Source organism: Molothrus ater, chromosome 3 (assembly GCF_012460135.2).
Source record: "Molothrus ater isolate BHLD 08-10-18 breed brown headed cowbird chromosome 3, BPBGC_Mater_1.1, whole genome shotgun sequence".
In the NCBI taxonomy this organism is placed as follows: domain Eukaryota; kingdom Metazoa; phylum Chordata; class Aves; order Passeriformes; family Icteridae; genus Molothrus; species Molothrus ater.
Genome location: NC_050480.2, coordinates 51,528,799 through 51,551,120, shown reverse-complemented (window position 1 = coordinate 51,551,120; position 22,322 = coordinate 51,528,799). Strand labels below are relative to the sequence as shown.

Sequence of the window (22,322 nt, the reverse complement as noted above, 5' to 3'; positions counted from 1 at the left end):
GACTATAGTTGATCTTAGAAAATTTCACGTATGCTCAACAAAATAGAGGGTCACAGCAATTTATGTATGCATGTATGTATGTAAATATATGTAAGCCATCAGTAAGGCTGCTTCAGAGGGAGCATAGCTGAATTTAAAGCTGTGTGGAAGGAACTTGATCAGTAACAAGAATCACCTCCAGAGGAGCTCTGTGATGATTCTGATAAGCTGCTTAGTGGTAAAGGTGAAGCATCTAGCCTGATCCTTTCTGAGGTCTAGCACTGGTTGGGTTCAAAGAAATTACTCATTTATATGAATCAGTAATTTACACAACTTTGACACATTTATATATTCAGGGACCTGAGAAGAGTCACAACGATCAATGAATAGATACAGAGAAGTGTAACTTTAAAGAAACATTCTTTAATTCTTTAATTTTTTTATATAAACTTAGTAAAACTTAATATTTAAGAAGAAATCACTGATTTAATTCCTGTACTAGACAGCATGCCATGGATAGGCCATGCACATGTGTCATGCTTTGCTTCTGATATTTCAGTGGTCAGATTCTCCATAGACCTGTCATAAACTCACAGAGCTTCTAGAGAACTGCTGTAGTAATATGAACAAGCTAGTTCTCTACAAGCTCATGAATCCTCTCTTTTGAGAAAAAGAAATAAAGGAATTGGTCTGCAGTGCATGTTACTGGACAATGCTGTTATTCTACCTAAACATTTTATCTTGGAAACTTCAGTCCAAGGGGTCTGCCTGTCTTCCAGCATATTTACATGACTACCTACATTCATGACTTCTGCTGGAAACAGATGGAGCTGTTTGGAAAGCCTGTACATGTGCAGACACTTGGAAGTAAAAGACATTACCTCACTGAAAATCAAGAAGCATTAGAGACAAATTCTACTCTTCAAAGAATAGAAACAAAATTCATTCTCCACTGTGTTATACCATTTGCAGAGTAAGTAATAGTTAAAAACACATCACCTGTCCCCCTTTCCATAGTCAAGACCACTATGAAATGCAGCTTCACAAATCAAACCTTAAAACTTTAAACACAGCTGATGTCTTTAAGATCTATGCACACCCCACCGCTGGATGTCAGGAATAAAATCTCTTCATTCTCACGCCCCTCGCTCCCTGCCACCCTGCGTTTCAAAGCACTGTGGTTTCACCTGAGTAAGATGCTGGAAGACGAGTTTCCGGAGGCGATCCTGCGATCTGTCCGACGTGTCGGACAGCTCTCCGGTTTGCCGGGCAGAGCCTGGCGGGGGCTGCTTTTGCGGTGGGCAGCGGCGGGGAGAGCGGCTTCCCTCTCCCCTCCCGCTCACTACGTCGTGCCCATCCCGAGGCTGGGACCCGCGGGACGGCGGCAGCTCCGGGATCCGCCTCTCCCTCCCCCGCAAGATCCACCTCGGCGGCGCGGGGCTGGGGCGAGGGCACGGGCGCTCGCAGGAGGAGGGCGGGGCGGGGCGGCCCCTCGCCGTGCCAGGTATAAGCCGGTGCTGCCGACTGAGTGAGGAGCGCGCTCGCTCGGCGCCTCGCCCCCGGCAGCCCCGGCAGCACCGGCGCCGCTGGACAGCGCTGGCGGCTCCGCGGGGGCGGCGCCCGGAGCGCGCATTCGCCGCGGTGGCAGCGGCGGCGCACCGAGGGCGCTCCCGGGGGACGCGGGCAGGGGGCGGCTGTCCCGACGGCGTCCTCTGCCCCCAGGCTCAGGATCTCCTGCCCACCGGGAGAGGCTCGTCCGAGGGGCAGCGCAAGGGAGTTTTTATTTCCCTCCCCGGCCACTGCTCCGGCAAACATTCCTCTGCATTTCTTAAGGGAGAAAACTCGGCAGAGAAGGAGTAGGAAGAAAGGCAGTAGAGGAGGGGGAGAAAGTTGATTGACTTGCAGAGAGGTGAAGCTTTGCTGTGGCTCCCACTGCACTTTGCCCTGGAGACCTCCAGTCCACGCGAAGCTGTAGGATGGAGCCAGAGCCCCCGCCCGAGCTCACAGCAGTGCCCCTCGGGGAGAATGGGAGTGTCCGCCTGGTGCCCGACACAGCCCTGCTGTCCCCGGGGAGAGACACGGCCGTGTTCATCATCCGCTGTGTGATCCCTTCACTTTACCTGCTCATCATCACTGTCGGCTTGCTGGGCAACATCACCCTCATGAAGATCTTCATTTCCAACAGCGCCATGAGAAGTGTGCCCAACATTTTCATCTCCAGCCTCGCTGCTGGTGATCTGCTCCTGCTAGTGACCTGTGTGCCCGTGGATGCCTCCCGGTATTTCTCTGAAGAGTGGCTTTTTGGAGAAGTGGGCTGCAAGCTCATCCCTGTCATCCAGCTGACCTCTGTTGGTGTCTCTGTCTTCACCCTCACTGCCCTCAGTGCTGACAGGTAGGAAAGTTGGGCTGCCACTTCAGCTCTCTGCAACTTGGGCTAAGGCTGATGAAAGGTAAAGCACCTCTCTAGATAAGGCATCCCTGGTTTGCAATCCCCTCTTTCCAACCTGTGAGGTGCCCATGCTTCTTCTTCCCTAGGTGGTAATAACTGAAGCTAAAGGATATCTGGAAATGGCTGTGCCTGGCCCCCAGCTTCCAGGGTATCAGCTGCAAGAATTGACTTTAGCCCTGTCTTCTGCACCTCTGGGATGGTCCTGTAACAGTCCATATATTGAAATTTTATTAATTAGGTTAAGGTTTTAGATGCCAGATATGACCCTTGCCAAGTCACAGTGTTGTGTCTACGGGCAGTGAGTGACTTAAACCAGGTTAGGCACAGATGTATTTTTAATCCATTTATTTCTTTCTGCTGAGAAGCTGTACACATGTGTGTGCATATGTGTGCCTGTGCTTAGTAGAAGAGGAGGTTACCAGAGGTGACTGCCAGAACTAGCTTAGCTTCTGGGAATTCAGGGACACCAAATTGCTCTGTATTAATTATCAGTCTTAAACTTTTGTTCAATATTCTTATTATCTTCTGAACTTTTAGAAAAGAAGGAGAAAAAAAAAAGGAAATACCCCCAAACAAACTAGAAAGTAATACTTTTATCTCCAGTACTTGTCAAATTAGGAAAAAACAAAAAGCCGAATCCCCATTTTTTCCTCCCAATTACTGTGAATGGGTACTTAAGGAATTTATAGCAACTGAGTGGCTGTAGAACTATGCTTCAGGCTCTGAAAGACAAAATCTTGCAGTGTAATTGCTAACTTAAATTATATGAAATGATCTTTATTTTTTATCTGAGCAATTTTTTGGGCCAGAAATGAAAATGTTTAATTCTTTCTCCAGAGACATGACATTTATCCATTTTCTTTTCTTGGGTTTTGAACTGAGCCACTGCATTATATTGGTGCATAATGTGAAGAGTTGAGTTTAGAAATACATCTTCACACTTAGAGTAATGTTTAGGATGTTAATGTTTAAAACTTTTAATCCTTTATTTTCTGTTGATTTTTTTTTTTTTTTTTTTTTTTCTTTTAGCTAATTCAGTCCATTGTTTGATTTCACTTGAGGGTAGTTTTCAGTGAACATTAATTTCAGCTCTATTTGAATCAGGACCTAACGTATTTGTCTATAAAGACTGTAACTTGTGAAAATGGGTTATGGTTTTGAAGAAGAGATTGCAAAACATATCTTAAAGTGAACACCTGTAGCTCTGTGATTATCTCAGTTAAATAGTATTTCAAAATCTGTCCTTACAGATCCAAGGAAACCCTGCAGTTCTCTTTCTGCTCTATTTCCACTCCTTAATATCTTGTGGTGTACATCTTGTTTGAAAAGGGAAGAAGTTAGTGGAGATCATTTCTCTAGAGAAATGTAACATGAGAGAATGCTGTTGATTTAGTGTTTAAGGATTCATTCATTTGCTTTTTATATAGCTTTGGAACATTCACTGCTTGATTTTTTTCCAGATAATTTTATATCCCTCTTTTTATATCAGTAAAGAGTCAAGAATTTAAAATACTGACTCTGTTTATGCTTTATGCATCTAGAATTGCACATACTAAAAAACAGTTACAGTTGGAGTGCTGAGACCAAATAAGCTCATAATAAATACATTTCTCCAGTATTTTAGACTCCACAGTATATGCCAATGTCAGAAATGGTTATACTAGGAATTTACAACATTTCTTTAACATTTGTAGTTTTATTTTAGATCACTGAGATAAAAAAACTTTTATTTTCCAGTCAGAAGATCTTCCACTGACTTCAGAGACCAGTCTCCTAGGGTCCAGGAGATTGCTGAATGAAGCTGGCCGAACTTTCAGCTGTGTCTGGGTTGGAATCAAATCTACTCTTTGTACAACACTTGTGTTGGACTAGAGGGGAGGCAATTCTGTGGAAGGGTTTCTGTGACACTAATCTATAGCCAGATTCTAATGTGTGTCGTAACTAGATCTGTTGTGGGTAGTTATGCTGGCAGATCAGAAGTGTTGGCAGCATCCTGCACCCAAGAGGTGCTGAGAGGTGAGGCCTGGCTGTAGGCAGTGTTTTCTCCAGATAAGTGGATCTAGGGTAGGATGTTAGCAGTTTGTAAGCAGTGATGCCACCAAGAGGGCTCCATTACAATCCAGTATTTGGTCTGGTGCACAATGTCTTCTTAGTGGCCCCTTCTTTCACAGATAATATTCAAAGTACATTTTAATTAAAGCCCTTCATGCTTTTTGCTCTTGTAACCATGAGGCTGTATAGAATGCCAGACACTGATTACACTACAGAACAGATTTAGGAGTACTTAGGATTCTTTGGAGCATGCTTGTGTAAATTAGGATGAGGGAGGTTGTCTTGGTTTCCACAGTCAAACTAATACTTATTGTTTATGTGGAAATTCTGCATAATGATTTCCTTGTGTGTGATACATTTAACAGAAGTAGCTACAGAAGCTGCAAACTCTGAATGATTGTTGCCAACAAACTGAAGGAAGAAAAATTATATACTACTACTTTTACTTCAGTAAAAGTAGTAGTATATAGTTGCATATGTATATATTTTGTAAAGTTTCTTGATTTCATACAGATTTTTTTTTGTCACAGAAGTCCTTTTCAGCATCAGTAATGCTTTCGGTGTGACAAACATGCACTTTTTATTTGGAAGCTTCATTATCTTGTATTGAGGTTATTTGAGTTTTAGTTTGGGGGTTTTTATGTGCGTGTACAAATGTAATATGTGATTTTTAACACTTTCCAGACCTCCCTTCCATGCAGATGGGATTTAGCAGGATATCTGCCTGAGGTTCCCCATCCCCATCACAGGAATAGCAGCTGGTTCTTCCCACCCCTGAGCTCCTGGAGGTCTGGCTGCCAGGTGTGGGGAGAGGTGCCCTGCTGCAGCCCTACTCTGTTGGGGCAGAGAGGGGTGGGAGGTCAGTGGTGCAGGTGGGGATGGTGGCAGCAGAGATGATGCAGTCGTGGCACTGGTGGTACAGGATTTTGGTGTCAGAGCAGGATGCAGTCTCCCTCTCCTATGGGATGGAGAAGGCAGCACAGGAGATGTGCTGCTGAGCCAGATGTCCCTTCTCACTGCCATGCAGGATGCGTAGGGACAGCAATGCTGCCTGTCATGGCCACTGAGTTTTCTCTGTGGTGGAGAAACCAAACCACTTTTACAGACCTTAATATTTCTCTTGTTTATAAACCAAAGGAAAAAGAGAGAGTGGGCAACAGAAAGAGAAAACTTAATAGACTGGATGACAAATGAGGAAAAGTAAGAGGGCTGAAAGACAAAAATGTACGAAAAAAAAAGAGGGGAACTAAGGGGAGTGTAGGACAGAACACTCCTAATGGCACTCAGCACACCCTAAAAGTGCTCAGAGCTGGTGCATGGTGACCAGGGATGCACTTCCTAAAGATGTGGTGGGACAAGAATTGATAAATGGGGCCTTGATGAGCTTGTTAGTCCAGGGCCCATGGACTGCAGTTTTGGCAAGGATGTTGATGAGAACATCTCAGGACTTGGTGTGGTCTTTGGTAAGAAGGATAAAAGTAAAGAAGTGAGAAATGTTTGCCAGAGGGACTGCAGCATGGCACACATGAAGAAAATATGTGCCAGCATCTCCTCACTGCAAAAAGGGCAGAAGCCAGGGATGAACCTGACTTGAACCATGCAATGAACTTGCTTAAATGCTGCATGAAGTGTTCTTCCAATTTGTGTCCATGATGGACCATACATTTAGCTCAGAAGGCAAACCAGGCCCCTAGGGATCATCATCTTATTCTCAGGGAGAGGGATCTTGCTGTTTTGTGCATGGGAAGGAATCTAAGTAGGGTAAGAACTTAAGCAGGGCAGTATGGAAAGGTGTTTCCAGGATGCTTTTCCGAGTTAGAGGTCTGGATGACATTTTAACCTTGGTGTGGACAGCTCTGGGTGCAGTGAATTAAGACTGGGTGCTACAATGTGCACCTCTGGCATTACTGCATTATTGTGTGGTGCCCACAAAATGCCAAGACATCTGCAGTGAATAGCCTTTGGAGGAATAAACAGCAGCCCCTGCAACCAGCTTTAATTTGTCCTACACAGTCTTTACTTTTCTCTTTGGCTGTCATTTATGCCTCATTTTTCAGCGATCTGTAAAAATAGGATTAAATTTAATTATGTTTCTTTTCTTACACTGAATTTTATTTCTAATGAAAAATTTAAATATGTTAGATCTAATGCAGTTCTGCTGCACTCTAATGGAGACAGCAAAGCTGAACTCACCCTACTACAATTGGAATTGCATTGTATTTGCTTTCTTTTTAAGTAATGTGACATAGACACCTTTGATGAGACAAATACTTGATTAACATGTAACAGTTTGAAAATTTAAATTCATACTTAAATAGCTAAATATAGTGCCTGAGATGCTTAAAATGAATTCTATAGATTTTCATATCTAAACTATTTGTTCCATCTATTTCTTTCTTTATATTTGTTTTAGATTTGGGAGACTGCACTCTGTATCTAAAAAAAATAAAAAATGTTTTTTGCATGTTTGCACTCTGTGCTGACTTCTGATGAATCTGATAGCAAAATCTGGTTTGGTTCAGTTTGCTAGTCTGTCTATAATCTCCTTTTCTTTAGGAACTTTGGAAATATTCTGAAGTGTGAAAAGCTGCCCTACTACCTTCTGCTAAACCCCTTCTTTGGTTTTTTCATTAGTAATATCACTTTAATGAAAACTTCTTTTTACTTTTCTCACACTTTATTTTTAGTTTCTTCTTTTATTATGGCAGATGCTGATTCAGGCTGAAATACAGTGATTGAAAAATATAAAATCTTCATTTCTTATTACATGTAGTGAAGCAGGTGAAGCAGAACAGTGGACGTGATTTCCTTTTGAGCTCTAATAGCTGATAGTCAGGAACTAAGGACTTCTTATGAATAAAATAGTAATAAATGACATATTGAAAATTACTTATAATTAATCAAATAATAAATAAAAAATAATCAAAGGTAAAATGGAAGATTACAAGTGAAAAACTATTCCTTAGCACTATACAGTAGATGGGAAAACAAAAATACACGGACCAAGTAGAACTATGATATTCTATAAATATTTATTTTAGATACCGTAACACTTGAGGTAAGTGTATTGAATGAATGAATTAGCAAAGTACATTAAAATAAATGATGGTCCAGATGTTTCTCTCACTGTAGGCTATAGCAGTATGGTTATAATTATGCAATAACAGGCAATGCAAAAGAAATTTAGGAGAGGTTTGGCAAGCTTTGTCTGTCACATTTTTTCAACTTGCCTTTTAGTTCATATATGCAAATTGACTCTCAAAATAAAGCTTCCCAGAAAACCTTTGTCAAATGAGACAATGAGGCCTGTCCCCACCCAATAATTTTCCAATTAATTTATATCTATCTTATGCAGATAAAAGGAGTACGATGTAAAATATTCCAGAAAAAAAGAGAGATAGCAGAACCACCACCTCCCCAACATGTTTAGACCTAGAGGTTGCAGAAATAATTTTATGTCTGGAGTAGATTAAGGAGTTAACTATTATAGGGTAATATTGTCCAAGCCAGGCAATTCAAATCAGCCGTTGGAGAAGTTCCTCTTGTGACTGTCTTTGCACAGCTGAAAATGATTTCTCAGCAAATAACATTTTCCTGCCAAGTTAGGCAACTGTTTCTCAAACTTCATACAGACACATGCATCTGTTAAACTCCTGCCTTTGTGCATGTCCTGTGTGTACTCTCCAACCCACAGAGAAACAGCTCAGGTTGAGGATGGTGAAGTGAGAAATGGCTGTGGTGTTTATCCCAGTCAGTGATCAATGCAGTGCCTGTGTTGAGCTGGCAGAAGCCACTTTGTTTTAACTATTGCAAATGGTGGTGTTTGGATTGCCTTTTGTAGGCTGCAACCTAAACAGGGAGAAACAGCTTCAAAACCATCCCTCCTGTTTCCTGCTGCTTTGAGCTATTCAGTAAAAGCCTGTGTCTGTGACAGACAAAATAGCTGCTAAACAGCAGATCCAGCCCAATTCTTAACAAGCATGGATATCACCATTCATTTATTTTATTTGTTTGCCCCTCAGCATAATGTGGTACATGATTCCCTTATCTATTACACTGCAATGGGTTAATATGAATTGGAATGCTGGAATTCTCAAGTCAGCATTTAGCAGATCCTCAGAAATGATGTCAAAGATCAAGTATGCTCTACCAGTGCTTTGTCTAGGGAAAAGATTTCACATTATAAGTTTGTTAGAGAATAAATAATACATCTCTGCAGTGTGATGGAACTCTTCAATATCTTCCTGAAAGGGATAACTTAATTGAATCTTCATTTTAAATTGTTTAATTACAGAAGAACTTGTGTATTTATGAGTTCTGCTGCAGAACCAGATTATATATTTCTTGTGCTAAATTATTTTATGGGTTTTTATCTGTATTAATGAAACAAGGTATACGTAGTCACAATCCCTAGGTCTAAACATGCAGCTTCTAAACCATGCTGAGATTCAATGTAATTTGACAGTGTAATTACAAATAGCAAGTAAGTTCTTCATTAAATTTGTAGAAATAAGAGGAAACCTACTTTGGTGTCCATTGAAGAGAAGCATATTTTGGAACTAAGTTGACACAACTTTTCAGGTGTCCGAGATAACAACAAGATAAACAGTCCACAAAAGCTTTTCATAATTGCAGCTGCTGCATGTAGATTTGTGTATTTCTAGGTTTGTATGAGCATGTATCAAAATAAAATTGTGGTGTGTGTATAAACATAAGAGAAATGGGTTATTCTGATATGATGTAATTGTATCTCACATAATTTTATCTTTTCCTTCACATGATTATTCCAAATATCGTTTCATTTTTTTCCAACTGCTTTTCATAGTGTTTTTTAAGAATAGTTTCATGCTTGTGTTTTGGCTCCAAGTTTATTTGATTAAATGCATTTTAAGGATTGCTACATTAACTTTTCCCTCTATAATGTTTTTATATTCCTTTTTTTTTTTTTTTTTTTACCATGGTGTGTACTTCTGTATTTTCCATCTACACTGATTACAGGGCAGCCCAAGATCAGAAGTTGCAAATAAAATTGAACTGGAAATGTGTTTAAAAGAGAGAAAGTAGAGCTTTTAGATGATAATACTGGAGCAAACAGATGAATTTACTGATTTTTGAATTTAGAAATTAGAGATTTAGGGTCTATATTCTCAAATGGGAAAATCTAAGTCTGTTCTAGGTATATTAATAGAGGTTTGGTTATTTAATTCTTCCTGGCCTGTAAAATTTCTAAAAATTATCTGACCATGTGATGTTCTCCACAACAGTATGTTATCTGCTGTGGCCTGGATTATAACTGAATTCATCAATGAAATGGGAGAAATTGTTTTGTAACAACAAAAACTTTATAAAGGTAAAATAGCACTAAGCACATTTTACACTTGGGATTTCTTCTTTCAGACACTCTAGTTTCTGTAGTTGATATTTTTATTGGCCTTCTGATCCAGCAGTGATGATTTTATGAGATCTTTTTCATTCAAGTATGTATAGATATTTTTGCTGAGAGACATGCAGTAAGCACATAGTAAATATGCAGACAAGCATGCAACTCTGTGTCATCAGTCTAAAGGTTGGGGTATCAACGGGATTTGGATCAAACTCATTTGGAGAAATGTATTTCTCTTTTCTCCAAGTTCTTTGACCCTTCAGGACTGAGACTATAAACCCTGAAAGACTTAAACAAGGTTAGTTGTGGTTTCCTAAGCTTTTTTAACAGGAGAAAAGAGAACCAGGGGACAAAGCCAAAAAGTACATAAGCTTGTCCAGGCTGCACACATTGCAAGGCCTAATATCTAGCCTAGGTACTGACTTTCCCCTCATTCCTCCACCCCTCCTGAGCAGAATCCAAATCCAGAGTTAGCACTGGAATGAGATAAATAGTCGAGAAAGGTGATAGAAGCCAAGAAACTACTCATGCTAAACTTCCTTATACTTTCCCTTGGGAAATAGTATATAGAGTTGTTTGTGTGATGCAGCAGGCTAAAAATAAAGTTCTCTCCTCACAGGTGAAATGTTAATTTTGAGTCACTGTCTAGTGGCCTGGGCAATGGCTCCCAGGACACCCTGGCTGCACCATTTTGTTCCTGGAGAGGCCACATGCCAGAGCTGCCTTTGCCGTGGCAGTTTTGTGAAGGGTGATGACTTTGGTGTACCCCAGCCATTATTTAAACATAACTTTGAGATCAGACCCCTTAACTTTGGCTGTGCTTAATGCGCTTAATTGTGCATTACAATGGATTGTAAATGAAGCTTAGGTGCAAACAGAGTAGATGCAATCCAGGGAGCTCCTGGCATGAACAGCAGGGGAAATAAGCTTGCTTAGTTTAAAAGTCAAGAATGGGCACAGTGGGTTGGGATGGGCCAGCCATTGTGTAAGGCTGCTGGATGATGTTTTCAGGCATCTGAAAGTGTGTGTGTTTTTTTTTTTTTTTAATGCACATACATATGTCTGTGTATATCTATCTATATATGCACAAACCCATATTCAACAGTGCCAGGGCATGGAACTGAGGACTGGCAGTCAGACACTTGTCAAACTGGTTTTGTAGAAGTCCATGATGTGGTTTTGACCTGGGTCAATCAGTATTCTCTAAACAATTTCTAGGCATGATTCAGGATTAAACACAAGCCCAGTGGCCATTACCAATAGAAGTGTAAACTTCCTAATTTGTTTGGATGTGGTGGTCTTGTACTGGGCAATTAGAGAGATTAATTAAATAGTCATGGATGTTTGGCCTCCAGGCCTAAAAATAGACTGTGGCACTGTTTAGTTTGCTCATATAGATGTAGCATCTTTATTAGATTTGGTTCTCCTCTGTCCTCTCCTCCTTTTCACAGTAGAAACTTAGAGAAACTGCAACTCTAATGAAGACCTATTAGTCTGTCTTAAGATATGCTTAAGACATGTTCATCAGTGACTTGAAATTATCAGACTTAAATATAAATTTACTGGAAATACTGACATATATGAACTTTTTTGAATAATAGCTGGTGAAACAACTTACTAATATTGTTTTCAGGAGCAGAATTGAACAAATTAATTAAGGTACTTTTAACTCGTGCTTTTAACTAGTGCAGGTATCAATGAATGGCTTTAGAGAAGTAGAAGTAAAGTCCAGATTGCAGGCAATGAGCTGGCATTGCAAGATTTGCACAAGCTCATAAGAAGCATAGTTAGCTGATGTGAGGCAAATAGTAAGTAGCAGAAGTAGAAAGAGAAGAAAAAATGAAAAGGAAAGAGAGGATTTCTCCTCTGAAACACTGGGTGGACAGGACAGGTAATACACTTCATACAGAAAAAACCCCTTCCACCATCCTGGGAAACTTCTGGTTTGATTCTTTTCAGGGTGGAGAAATCATCAACAAGCGTTGAACCATTATTGATAGTCTTTGGCTCAACAGAGTGTATTTTTACAGAGTGGAAAACTTTTTCCACTTAGGAAAATCTTAAGATTTTCCCCCTGAGAAACATAGAACACATGTCATTGAAATTGACTTTAAGTGTGTTTGCACATGGTCTTCTAGTCTGCATTTCAAATATTGTTCATTGTATTCACTATCAGACCTCAGAGATGCTCATTCCTGAGTAAATGCAATTCATTGCTCTCAAGAGATAAGCACAGAATAATATTGACATTACCTGGCAAAAAAAGAGAAATGTACTTTACATTGCAAGCATTTATAAGAATAAAATAGAACAATGCACATCTCAATTCCAGTGATAAAATGATACCACAATGTTTTCAGCTAGATAAATTGTTGTGCTCTTAATGATTCAGCAGGAGTTGGGCCAATAGAACTGCCCATAAAAGGAAAAGGGCTTTGGAACATCCAAAATTTCATTTTACTGTAGAGTGGACTGCAACTGGACATGATATGAGTATTTTTAACAAGTACTGATTACACAACGAGGTTTCCTTTTTGGATATATTTATAAGCTTTTATGTTGTTAAAATTTTTGTGTTTGAAAGCACCATGCAGGGACACAATAAAAGACTAACATATGAATGGTTTTGATAAATTACTCTAGTTTGCAGGAAATGCAGTACGATGACACAACAACATCACTTTAAAAAGCTTATTTATAATGAGGCAAATAGTACCAACCCCTCCAGCTCCAGGATTAAAATGAAAATTAAAGCAAATTAATGTGAAACTTCCCTGCCTGGCTTCTGACACTTCATTATTATATTTATTTTCATTGTGATGTCATGTAGGAAATTAGGTGATAATTTAGGGTACTATTTGTGGTAGGTACTATATAGACAGCAAGAAGAAGTCCGTGACCTGAAGGGTTTTTAAAAAAGGACAAGAGACCATGCAGAATCAAAAGGGCAAGGAGATATTGAGGCTAATCAAGTTAGAATGGTAGGCTATTTTCCAGTGGCTGCCTAAGTATTGACTAGTTATTTTGGGGTTTTCTGTTTAGTTTTCTTTAAGGTCATCACAACAAAGTACTCTAGAAGAAGAGGTAGGAAAGCAAAGGAAGGACAGCGCAGGTCTAGTAAAGGAGCACCTTCTTTTGAAATCAGCTGTGTGGGAGGGAAACAGCATTGTGGATGCAGCAGAAACAGGAGTAGAGCTTTCCATTCTAATTTGGAGCTGAGAAATACCTTTAGAAAGTCTTTGAAAACAAAGGTCAGGAGAAGTAGATAAAATAGATTAGAGTTTAGAAGGTAGCAAAATGTTCTATCTCTAGAGAAAGAGGATATTCTTTTCATGAATTTATTTTGGGATTGTGTAGAAGGGAGGAGATTGGTTTTTTTGTATAATTTTTTTTCCCATTTTAAAGCAATCTGCTGAAAGAGAGTGGGCGAGTTTGTGCTTGTATCTGTTGGCAGAAACCACAGCTTCAAAGGCAGGAAGAGTTTCCTGAGTTGGGGTTGCTTTGTTAACAGTGATAATGACAGAAGATATAGGAAGACAGAATTTACATGACAGCTTTTAATTAAAACCAAATGCATATTTATAATTATTTCCTGAACTTCATGGCAGCCTACAATTTTCTCTTTTTCATCAGTGAAGTAAAAGAAAATATGAATTTACTTACTAATTTGACTAATTTGCACTGTTAGTCTAATTTACTGACTTTTTTTTTTATGGAAAATAAATGGATGGTCTTTGTAATTTGAATGGTTGGTGGTATGTTTTAGCCTTGCGCTGGTTTTATACAAAGGAAGAGGTTGGGTTTTCACTGTGGGAACACTTCTCATTCCACTCAGTTTACATTTCATTTTATCTGTAACCTGTTTCTTTTCACTCTATAGTTTTTTAAAGATATAAACAAGATGACAGGTTTTTTGTAAAACACAGTGCATTTTTCTTGACACTGACTGTGAAGGGCTGATCCTAGGAAGAGTGCCACCTTGTAGCCACTAAAGTAGCAAGTGGAATGAAAGGAGGGATTTGTTTTGCACTAAACTCATCTGTTTTGTGAAAAGGGGCACTCTGCTTCAATGCCTTTCCACTTGGAGTAAGTTATGGCTCAGGGAAAAGCATACTATTTGCTGAAACAGCAATATATGCCAAAGTACAAATATATGTCACATCTTCTGCTAATGTAAAGACTTCTGAAAAATTATTCAATTTTAGAGATTAACTAGGCCAATTTGCTGTTAAAAGAATTATTTGTGATGTGGTCATTTACTTGGGTCATAGGACCGTGGTCAAAATATTTTGAAGCCATGAAATGGAAAAGGAGAGGAAAAAAAATCTGTACAACAAACATTGCTTTTATCCAATACCCCAAAATCCGCAACTGGCTCTCTCCTAAGAATGCAAACTTTTTAAAAAATGAACAGATGTAAGGACTTGACATCATCTCAAAAATAGAGGGTCTGTCTTTATGTAATGAAATAAAGGCAGACAGCAATAGGAAGCAATTATTGAATAATAAGGTCACAGTTTGTGCTGGGGAGTATTCATGCTTTGTGCAGAAGCTTCTGTCCTTCCTATGGCAGTATAAAGGCTTTCTTTGCACCTTGGTGTCCAGGGAGTTTCTCTCTATGTGTTAGCAGAAATGGTAACTATAAATTAACAGAGACAGTTTGCTGATTGTGTTTTCTATTCCATGATAGGGATGAAAATACAGTAAAAATCATCTCTGAATTTAGAGAGGATATGAACATTAATAGCCATTATTTTTAATTATTTAATGATCATATGATTTATCACAAACCTGAGAAAGAGAACCCCAACACACATTTTGACTGACATATTCTGTGAAGGAAAGGTTTCCTTGGGTACCATGATAGTGCTCTGCTCCAGATGTTTTCATGGCATAGCCAGTTGCAAACAGCTGCTTAAGGTGTTGAAGGGCTATGAACTACCTGTCAGGACCTGCAAATTAGCTCTGAGGGGTGTTTGGGATCACAGTTCCATTTATCATCATTCCCTTCAGCAACCAAGTTATATTTGGGTATAAACTAATCCTTGGTAAGTATTTAGTCACTTGCTCATTCTTGTATGTATTTGTACATCCATAGGCATGTACATCTATCTATATACATGGATATGGAATTTTATCACAAAGTAGAGGAATCTAACTTACTCTTCTCCTTAATCTAAGTTCATTGTGTAGCTAGCAGAGAAAAAACCCAAGCAACCTAGAGGGTGATTTTATAGAACTAAAATCTGAATCACTCGTTGAAAGTGATTCATACTTCTTCACAGACTACAAACACTTGAGGATGAGCAAAGTTATGTACCTGAAGTATGAACCTGTACTGACTCTCCTTATGCTGTTAAACTTTTCCTTGAATATTAAAGAAGAATCATTTTTTCCTTTTCTCAAAACTTTTGTTCTTTCAGAAGAAGTAACAGCCATCCCAATTGAATTGAAAGTAGAAACAAGAAAATTAATGCAGTTAAGAAAAATCCCCTGAGCTTCCATATTGCCACAGCTTAGACAAAATGAAATGTCTTGTATAACCTTTGTTTAAGATTTAGTTTTTCATAAAAATATTAAAGCATAATTTACTTACATTTAAAAAAATTAAAATAAATTAAAAATGTAAGTGGAGCTTTAAGGCATCCTTGAAATATTTTTCTCAAATTCTATTTTTCCTTATAACAATTACATTTTCTTGTGGAAAGTTTGACTTTGTATCACCTCCTGAAATTATTTTTTAAAATAAAAAATTCCTGACCAAAGTCTACTTCTATTACTTTGCTTGCTATATCTACTTCTATTTTACTTTGCTCTAGAGTGATATTTCCATTCTCTGCAATTATTCCTGTTTCCATTGCAGAGGCTATGAAATTATCAGTTCCACAAAGGTTTATATGCAATCATACATTATGAGACTGTTTTCCAAAATGCAGTGTAGAGCAGCAGCTTCCAGCTATTGATGTGGAAATGTTTACTTTATGTAGGAGTTTATACTTTCTGCACAGGCCATTGGGAGTCATAAATGCCTGACTTTATGAAGATGCATATATTCCTTTGAGGGGGGCTGGGAATGTCCTGGAGTGGGAAAGTTGTGGTGGCAGCAAGAGAGAGCCCTGGGCTTCAGGAGCTGAGGAAAGTGTGCACTAAGTGTGCATGTGCTGGTACACGTGGAATATAGAAGTAGGATGCACATGTGGATATTTGGGTATTTGAAGAAGGAAAGGGTAGAGCCATAGCTGATTCTTCACTTCCACCACACTGGCACAGAATTGGCACCTACAGACACAGGTTGTATCCAGGTTTTCTTCTGCCTCCTCTGATGAGTGTATGCAAAAAAAAAGGTGGAGATTTAGAGAATGCAAGTTAAAGAAAGATTAAAAGCCCCTTGACATTTCAAATTAGAAAAAAATATGACATTGCTTTAATCAAATATATGAAGTAAGCTTGTGGATCGCATGTTGAATTTGAATACCTTTTAATTTTTGTCTGAATTTTGGTCAATTTCAGGTACAAAGCAATTGTAAATCCCATGGACATCCAGACCTCCAGTGCAGTGCTGTGGACTTGTCTCAAAGCCACTGCCATCTGGGTAATCTCCATGCTCCTGGCAGTTCCTGAAGCAGTGTTCTCTGAACTGGCTCACATCAATGACACAGATAATGCCACTTTCACAGCATGCATACCATACCCCATGACAGACGACATGCACCCAAAGATCCATTCTGTGCTGCTTTTCCTTGTGTATTTCCTTGTCCCTCTTGTAATTATCACTATCTACTACTATCATATTGCAAAGAGTTTAATAAAAAGTGCTCACAACATCCCTGGGGAACACAGTGAGCATTCCAAAAGACAGGTAAGCAATTTGCTTTTTACATCCTGGTAAAAGACTTGTGTGCTGTATACACTTATGAATGAAAGTAAAGGAATTATAACATCCAAGTTGTTGGATTTTGCAGAGGATTAGTTCAGTTTCCACATGAAATAAGCCAAGGATTATCTCAAGATTTTTCACAATTACTCAATATTAAGCCCAGTATGTAAATGAATATGAACAAGGAAAATTATAAATTCATTGCCATGAATGCACATTCCTAACAGCAAATGAGATTGGTTTGTATGTGCTGTTACTGTAACCACTACTTGTATTCTTACTGAGGAATGATGTTTTTTTGTCAATGATGGTGGCTTCACCTGCCTCTATAGGCAGTCATTTTAGAAAAGAAATCTTACATGAATGTTTTGAGAATTGTCCTTTTTATTTGTCCTTGGAAATGAGAAAACTGACATAGGCAGGGAAAACTTTATTTAGGGGATCTAAGATTCTTTTCAGATTAAGGAGTGCTGGAAACATGAACATAGAGCATTAACTGATTTTTTTTACTTGGATACAATATTGAACTTGCACTTTTCTAATATCTTTTCTGTTAGAGATGCTATAAAACTCTTGGTATAGATTTTGTATATCTTTGAGACAAACCATTTCAAAATGCTAGACAAAGCCGATCTTCCCCGTAAGGCACAGGAAGCAACAAGATAGTAACATTAGCAGGAACACACATATGTACAAGCAACAGCTGTTGCAGTGAAAGTACCTCAGCTGCTTTGCAAAAGCATTAGTACTGATAGAGAAAAAGAATTATGCCAATTTAAACAGTTTTGAATTGTTTTCTCTGCCAGTAACTTAGACAACTACTTTCATACTCAGAAATTTCTTTGCATGCACACATTCTTTTCAAAAGACTACATTCCTTAACGTCCTTTTTGAGCTACATTTCATTTCTACTCTAGTCTGTTTCTTGTCAAAAGTGCATATATATTAGCACTTCATGTATTATTTTATTTCCCTGTGAAATATAGAGAGCGCCTTTTGGCTGAACCCTCTGGATGGAAACAATATTTAATTTATACCACATTTCTAAATTCACATGTATTTTCAAAGTAAGAACACATTTTTTCATTCCACTTAGTTTTTTTTCTCTTTGTTAATCTATGAGGCTCTGAAGAATAGAAAAGTCTGGTGGACTTACATATCTCCCAGCAAGAGGAAATAAATTCAGACCATTGCTTATCAGCTCATGTTTCTTTAAGCCAAGTGTGATATTCACACTATACTTCTGCACCTTTTAGTCTGCTCTTGCAATCTGTCTGAGTGCAAATGCTACCAAATTTGAATGTTAAGAGTTTTCCCATCTTTTTTTGATTTCCCCAGTTTTTTGTTTAGATAGACCTAAGAAAATAATTAATTTCACAGGTTTTGAAAAAAATGTTAGAATAAATTCACTTGTTTGTTTTTTCTTTTTTTCCCAGAAAATTGAGCAGAGTACAAAACTTTCCTTCCTCTGCAAAATTTCATACCTGATATACATAAAAAATCTTTTATGAGGAATATGAGGAAATTTTCTGTTTCTCTTTGGGGCCTTCTACCCAGCCAGTTTATCTCCCTCTCTCAGTTTGAAACCTCTGTGTAGGCTCTTATTGTGCCATCTTTCCAGCCACTTTCAGTATTTACAATGTAATCTGTTATGCCTTAGCACTGCAATTAAGGTACATTTTGTGATGTTATTGCAATTAATGGAACCTTTCACCTTACCCTGGAATTAATATGCTTCAGATGGTATAATACAATTTTGGTGGTTTCCCCAGGAGAGAGGTGCAAGCTGAGACCCTCAGTGAAAAACAAAGGGATATGAGTACCACTGTGTAGCTAACACCCTAGTATCTCATGATACGTCTATATTTTGAAGCCAGAAGCTATTTCTAAATAGCTTTCTAACTAAAACTTAAGTTTTGAGCCAAGCACTGAGATCTCATCAGAAAAGGTTCCTTTTCTAACACCCTTTGGTGCATGCTTACAGGATAAAACCCAGTGCTTCCTTGGGTCATGAATCACCCTTGCTGTGTGTATCATATAGAAAGAGCAACCTTCTGTAACTGCAAACAGCCAAGAAAGTTCACTGAAAGTTAACTGAAAGAGGAAAAGGAAAGTAAATGAGATAGCAAAAGTAATTCAGGCCCTGAAGGAAGCATTTTTGCTGGCCTTACTCATGATAATTGCTGAAGCTAATATAGCAAAATGCTACATATTTTAATGAAACCTGTTATGTGGGATAGCTCTGTGTGTTGTTGTTCATTTGGGTTCTCTTCATCTTTTTATAGATGGAAACTCGGAAGCGTCTGGCAAAAATTGTTTTAGTTTTTGTTGGCTTCTTTGCTATCTGCTGGTTTCCTAACCACGTGCTATACATGTACAGATCCTTTAATTACAATAAGATTGATCCATCAATGGGACATATGGTTGTTACCTTAGTGGCCCGAGTGCTAAGCTTCTGCAACTCTTGTGTCAACCCATTCGCACTGTATTTCCTCAGTGAGAGTTTTAGAAGACATTTCAACAACCAGCTCTGCTGCAGGAAGAAAGCTCAGAAAGAGAGATCTGCCAGCTACTTGTGCAACTCTTCTGCCATTCAAATGACTTCCCTGAAAAGCAATACCAGGAACACAGTAACTACCATGACACAACTGAATGGGCACAACTTGAAACAAGAAATGTCATTATGATCTAATGAGTGTGATTTTTGACTGTGAAACAAATCTGAACTTTTCCTTTGCAGCTTGTAAGTCACTTTTGGCTCTTGTTCTTAGACACTCCTCAGAAGAGAGGGTCTGTTAAATTCTGGCCAATATGAGGTTATTTCACACCATCTGACTCTTAGAAGTGAAGAGTATGTTTTATTGAGAAAACAAAACTGACTGACATAATATTGTACTTTAAAGGAGATACTGATATATGTTTTACATAAAGGAAAGCAGTGTATCTGATAAAACATTGCTTTAAAAAGTATAGATTTTCTGATATCAAAATATGTATTTTTAACTGAATATTGATCCAGGCTCATGTTTTGCTTTAATCGAGTTTGCATGACTTTAGCTCTGTGGTGTGTGTGCTAGCTTTGATGATTAAGATTGTTAGGCATTTTGGATTCCATTAAACTTTTATTTTTAATTTATATTTTCTTTATTCAGCTCACATGTCAGCACAGGTAGTCAAATAGACACGATGACTGAAGCTTATTGCCGCTACTTATACAAGGCTGTTCATATAAAAGTTTGAAGAGGGGTGTCAGAGCTAAATCCCCCCCTTATACAGTGGCATAGAATCTGACAAATAATCATTCCCAAGCCAGGTGAGAGGTTAGCTTTCATGTCTGAGCTCCAGAGAGAAGGTGCTCACAATGTCTTTCTTAGAAGGGGCAGTAATAGCAGACAAAGGCACCTTGTGGAAGTAATTTTTTATGGTCAGTTCATGAGCCAAATGTAATTTTAAGTATGTTTTTCTTTACAGTTGGGTGGAACTGCTCCAGCACAGATCTGTCTCTGTCACAACACTGTATCCTGTTCTTCTGCAGTGACTTCTCTAAGGTGAATACTAGAGAGTACACTAGAAATTTAGATTGGACTTTGGAATTAGTTGCTAGTCTTATAATTTCAAAAGATGAAGTGCTAATGCAGTGTATCCATTCATTTTTCCCTTTGTCCTTAATAATACACTTGCACTTATTTAGTTCTGTTTGTAACTCTGAGAATCACCTAAAGTTCAAAATTTCTTTTGCAATTTCTCTTTTTTCAAGACTAGTTATATCCCTACCCAAATTTTAAAGCAGTGAGAACTTATATTGATGTAAACTGTAAGTGTTCTAGCTAATTATCTAGGAAAAAAAATCCCCAGTCATAACCACTCAACAGGGAAAGTAACAGATTGAAGTTCTTAATGTCAAGCAGCAAGGTCTAGCTGGTGAGACCTATAGGAGGATGTAATGCACTTAAAGTTGTGTGCAGCATTCAAATGAGAAAAGTTACTAAGTTCAGTTTAGACTGGCTCCATACGGCCTACCTGAGCTGGTTGCAGTTGCCCTGTGTCTTCAGTGGCTCCTTAGAAGTCTTTATACAAAGGAGATGACTGACATGAATTGTAAATCTATGTGGAATGGCTTAGAAAGTTGTTGTTTTGTCATAGTTTAGGAATGGAATTCCCCCGTTTAGTGTTCCCACTTAAACACTCCAAACCATGTGCTGCTGTCTCACTCCACACTTCCCTCTCCCCTGCAGTGGGGTGGCGAGGAGAAATTGGAGGCACAAAAGGTACATATCAAGGGTTAAGATGATAACAATTTACTAGAAACAGCAATGAAATAAGCAACAAACAGTAGCAACAATAATATTAATAACAGAGTGTTATTAAAATTAATAACAAGAAGTGAAGGATTCATATGCAATCACTTAACACAGGGAACCTGGCACTTCCTGGACCACTCACTTCACCATTGGCCTGACTAGAAGGAACCCATCCCTCCCCTGCCCCCTGCTTTGGCATGAGGTGGTATAGAGTAACCCCGAGGTCCTGGTCATGTCCCCCCTGGCGACTGCAGAAATGAACCCTTTTCTGGCTGGAACCAGGACACATCCATAACTGCCTAACACTGCCTCATCCTTCTTTTTCTTCATTTTGCCTCTTCTCTTTCTTCTATCCTTACTTCTGAGAACATGCCCACATGTTCTCAGAAGTACTTTTTAATTTTATATCACTAGTTCTTCCTGGATGCCAGACATGGTTTTGGATCCTGCTCTTCTGATCAGTCTTAAGTCCTTTTCACTCACATATATTTTACACCTGCAAAGCACTAATGCTTAAAGTCTTCCTTTGTCAATTCTTGGTGTTTATCATTGACTGTGATCAAGTTTTCTGTTTATTTCTGCTGGGGTTTTTGTGGTTCCCTGCTCCTCATTTTGTTTGACAATCTTTCTACACTGCATAGCCTTTCACAGAACTTCTAAATCCACTGTAGTTTTTATTTCCAAAATGAATTTTTCTGATGTGAACATTACCAGATGATACAGGTGCCCTACTGGAAAAATAGTTATTAATTTGTAGTAGATTTGATGTTTCTGTTTGATTCATGGTCTCCCTCCCAATGTCTTAAATTGCTGTGTGTGGTATGGACAGCATGAACCAGCTTTCTGGCATAATGGAAAGCTACAGTCTGTTCCTTTTTGTTGTGAGGGGAAGGTGTTCAGAGGTAGACTATAACTCCTTGTTGTCAGGAAATCAGCACGGTTTTGCTTCATTATATCCCAGACCTAATATGCAAAGTCTGTTTCAAGTAAGTGAACTAAATTTTATATACCTCCTTTCAAATTCTTGTAGCATGGCATGGGGGAATGAGTTAATCTGTCTGGAGATTTACTAGGAGTGTTGCTAACCCAATGTGCACATTTTAGAAGTGTCTGTTGTTGTGTTTTTGTACATGTTGCATATAAGCTGTATGTATAAAGCTATTTTCAGACAACTCTGCTTGCTAACAATTAAAATTATAGTAGAATGCATTTTATGAAGTATTTTCTTCTAACTGTAGTCAAAGGAACAAAGAAAATCTGCAAATAAGATCATGTCAGATT

General features: G+C 38.6%; 1 protein-coding gene across 1 annotated transcript; it reads left to right on the top strand.

The window, feature by feature from the left end:
• Window positions 1–1,955: 1,955 nt before the first annotated feature.
• On the top strand, window positions 1,956–19,616 carry NMBR (neuromedin B receptor). The gene is made up of 3 exons (XM_036380420.2): window positions 1,956–2,371; window positions 16,374–16,722; window positions 19,026–19,616. Exons 1-3 carry the CDS (start codon window positions 1,956–1,958, stop codon window positions 19,425–19,427), a joined length of 1,167 nt encoding a protein of 388 aa, XP_036236313.1. The 3' UTR covers window positions 19,428–19,616.
• The last annotated feature ends 2,706 nt before the right edge of the window (window positions 19,617–22,322 follow it).

Excerpts from the sequence above, each read along its gene's own strand:
- NMBR (XM_036380420.2), top strand. The coding sequence starts at position 1,956 with ATGGAGCCAGAGCCCCCGCCCGAGCTCACAGCAGTGCCCCTCGGGGAG. Across the intron at positions 2,372-16,373 it reads ACTGCCCTCAGTGCTGACAG|GTACAAAGCAATTGTAAATC; the intron begins GTAGGAAAGTTG and ends GGTCAATTTCAG. Across the intron at positions 16,723-19,025 it reads GTGAGCATTCCAAAAGACAG|ATGGAAACTCGGAAGCGTCT; the intron begins GTAAGCAATTTG and ends ATCTTTTTATAG.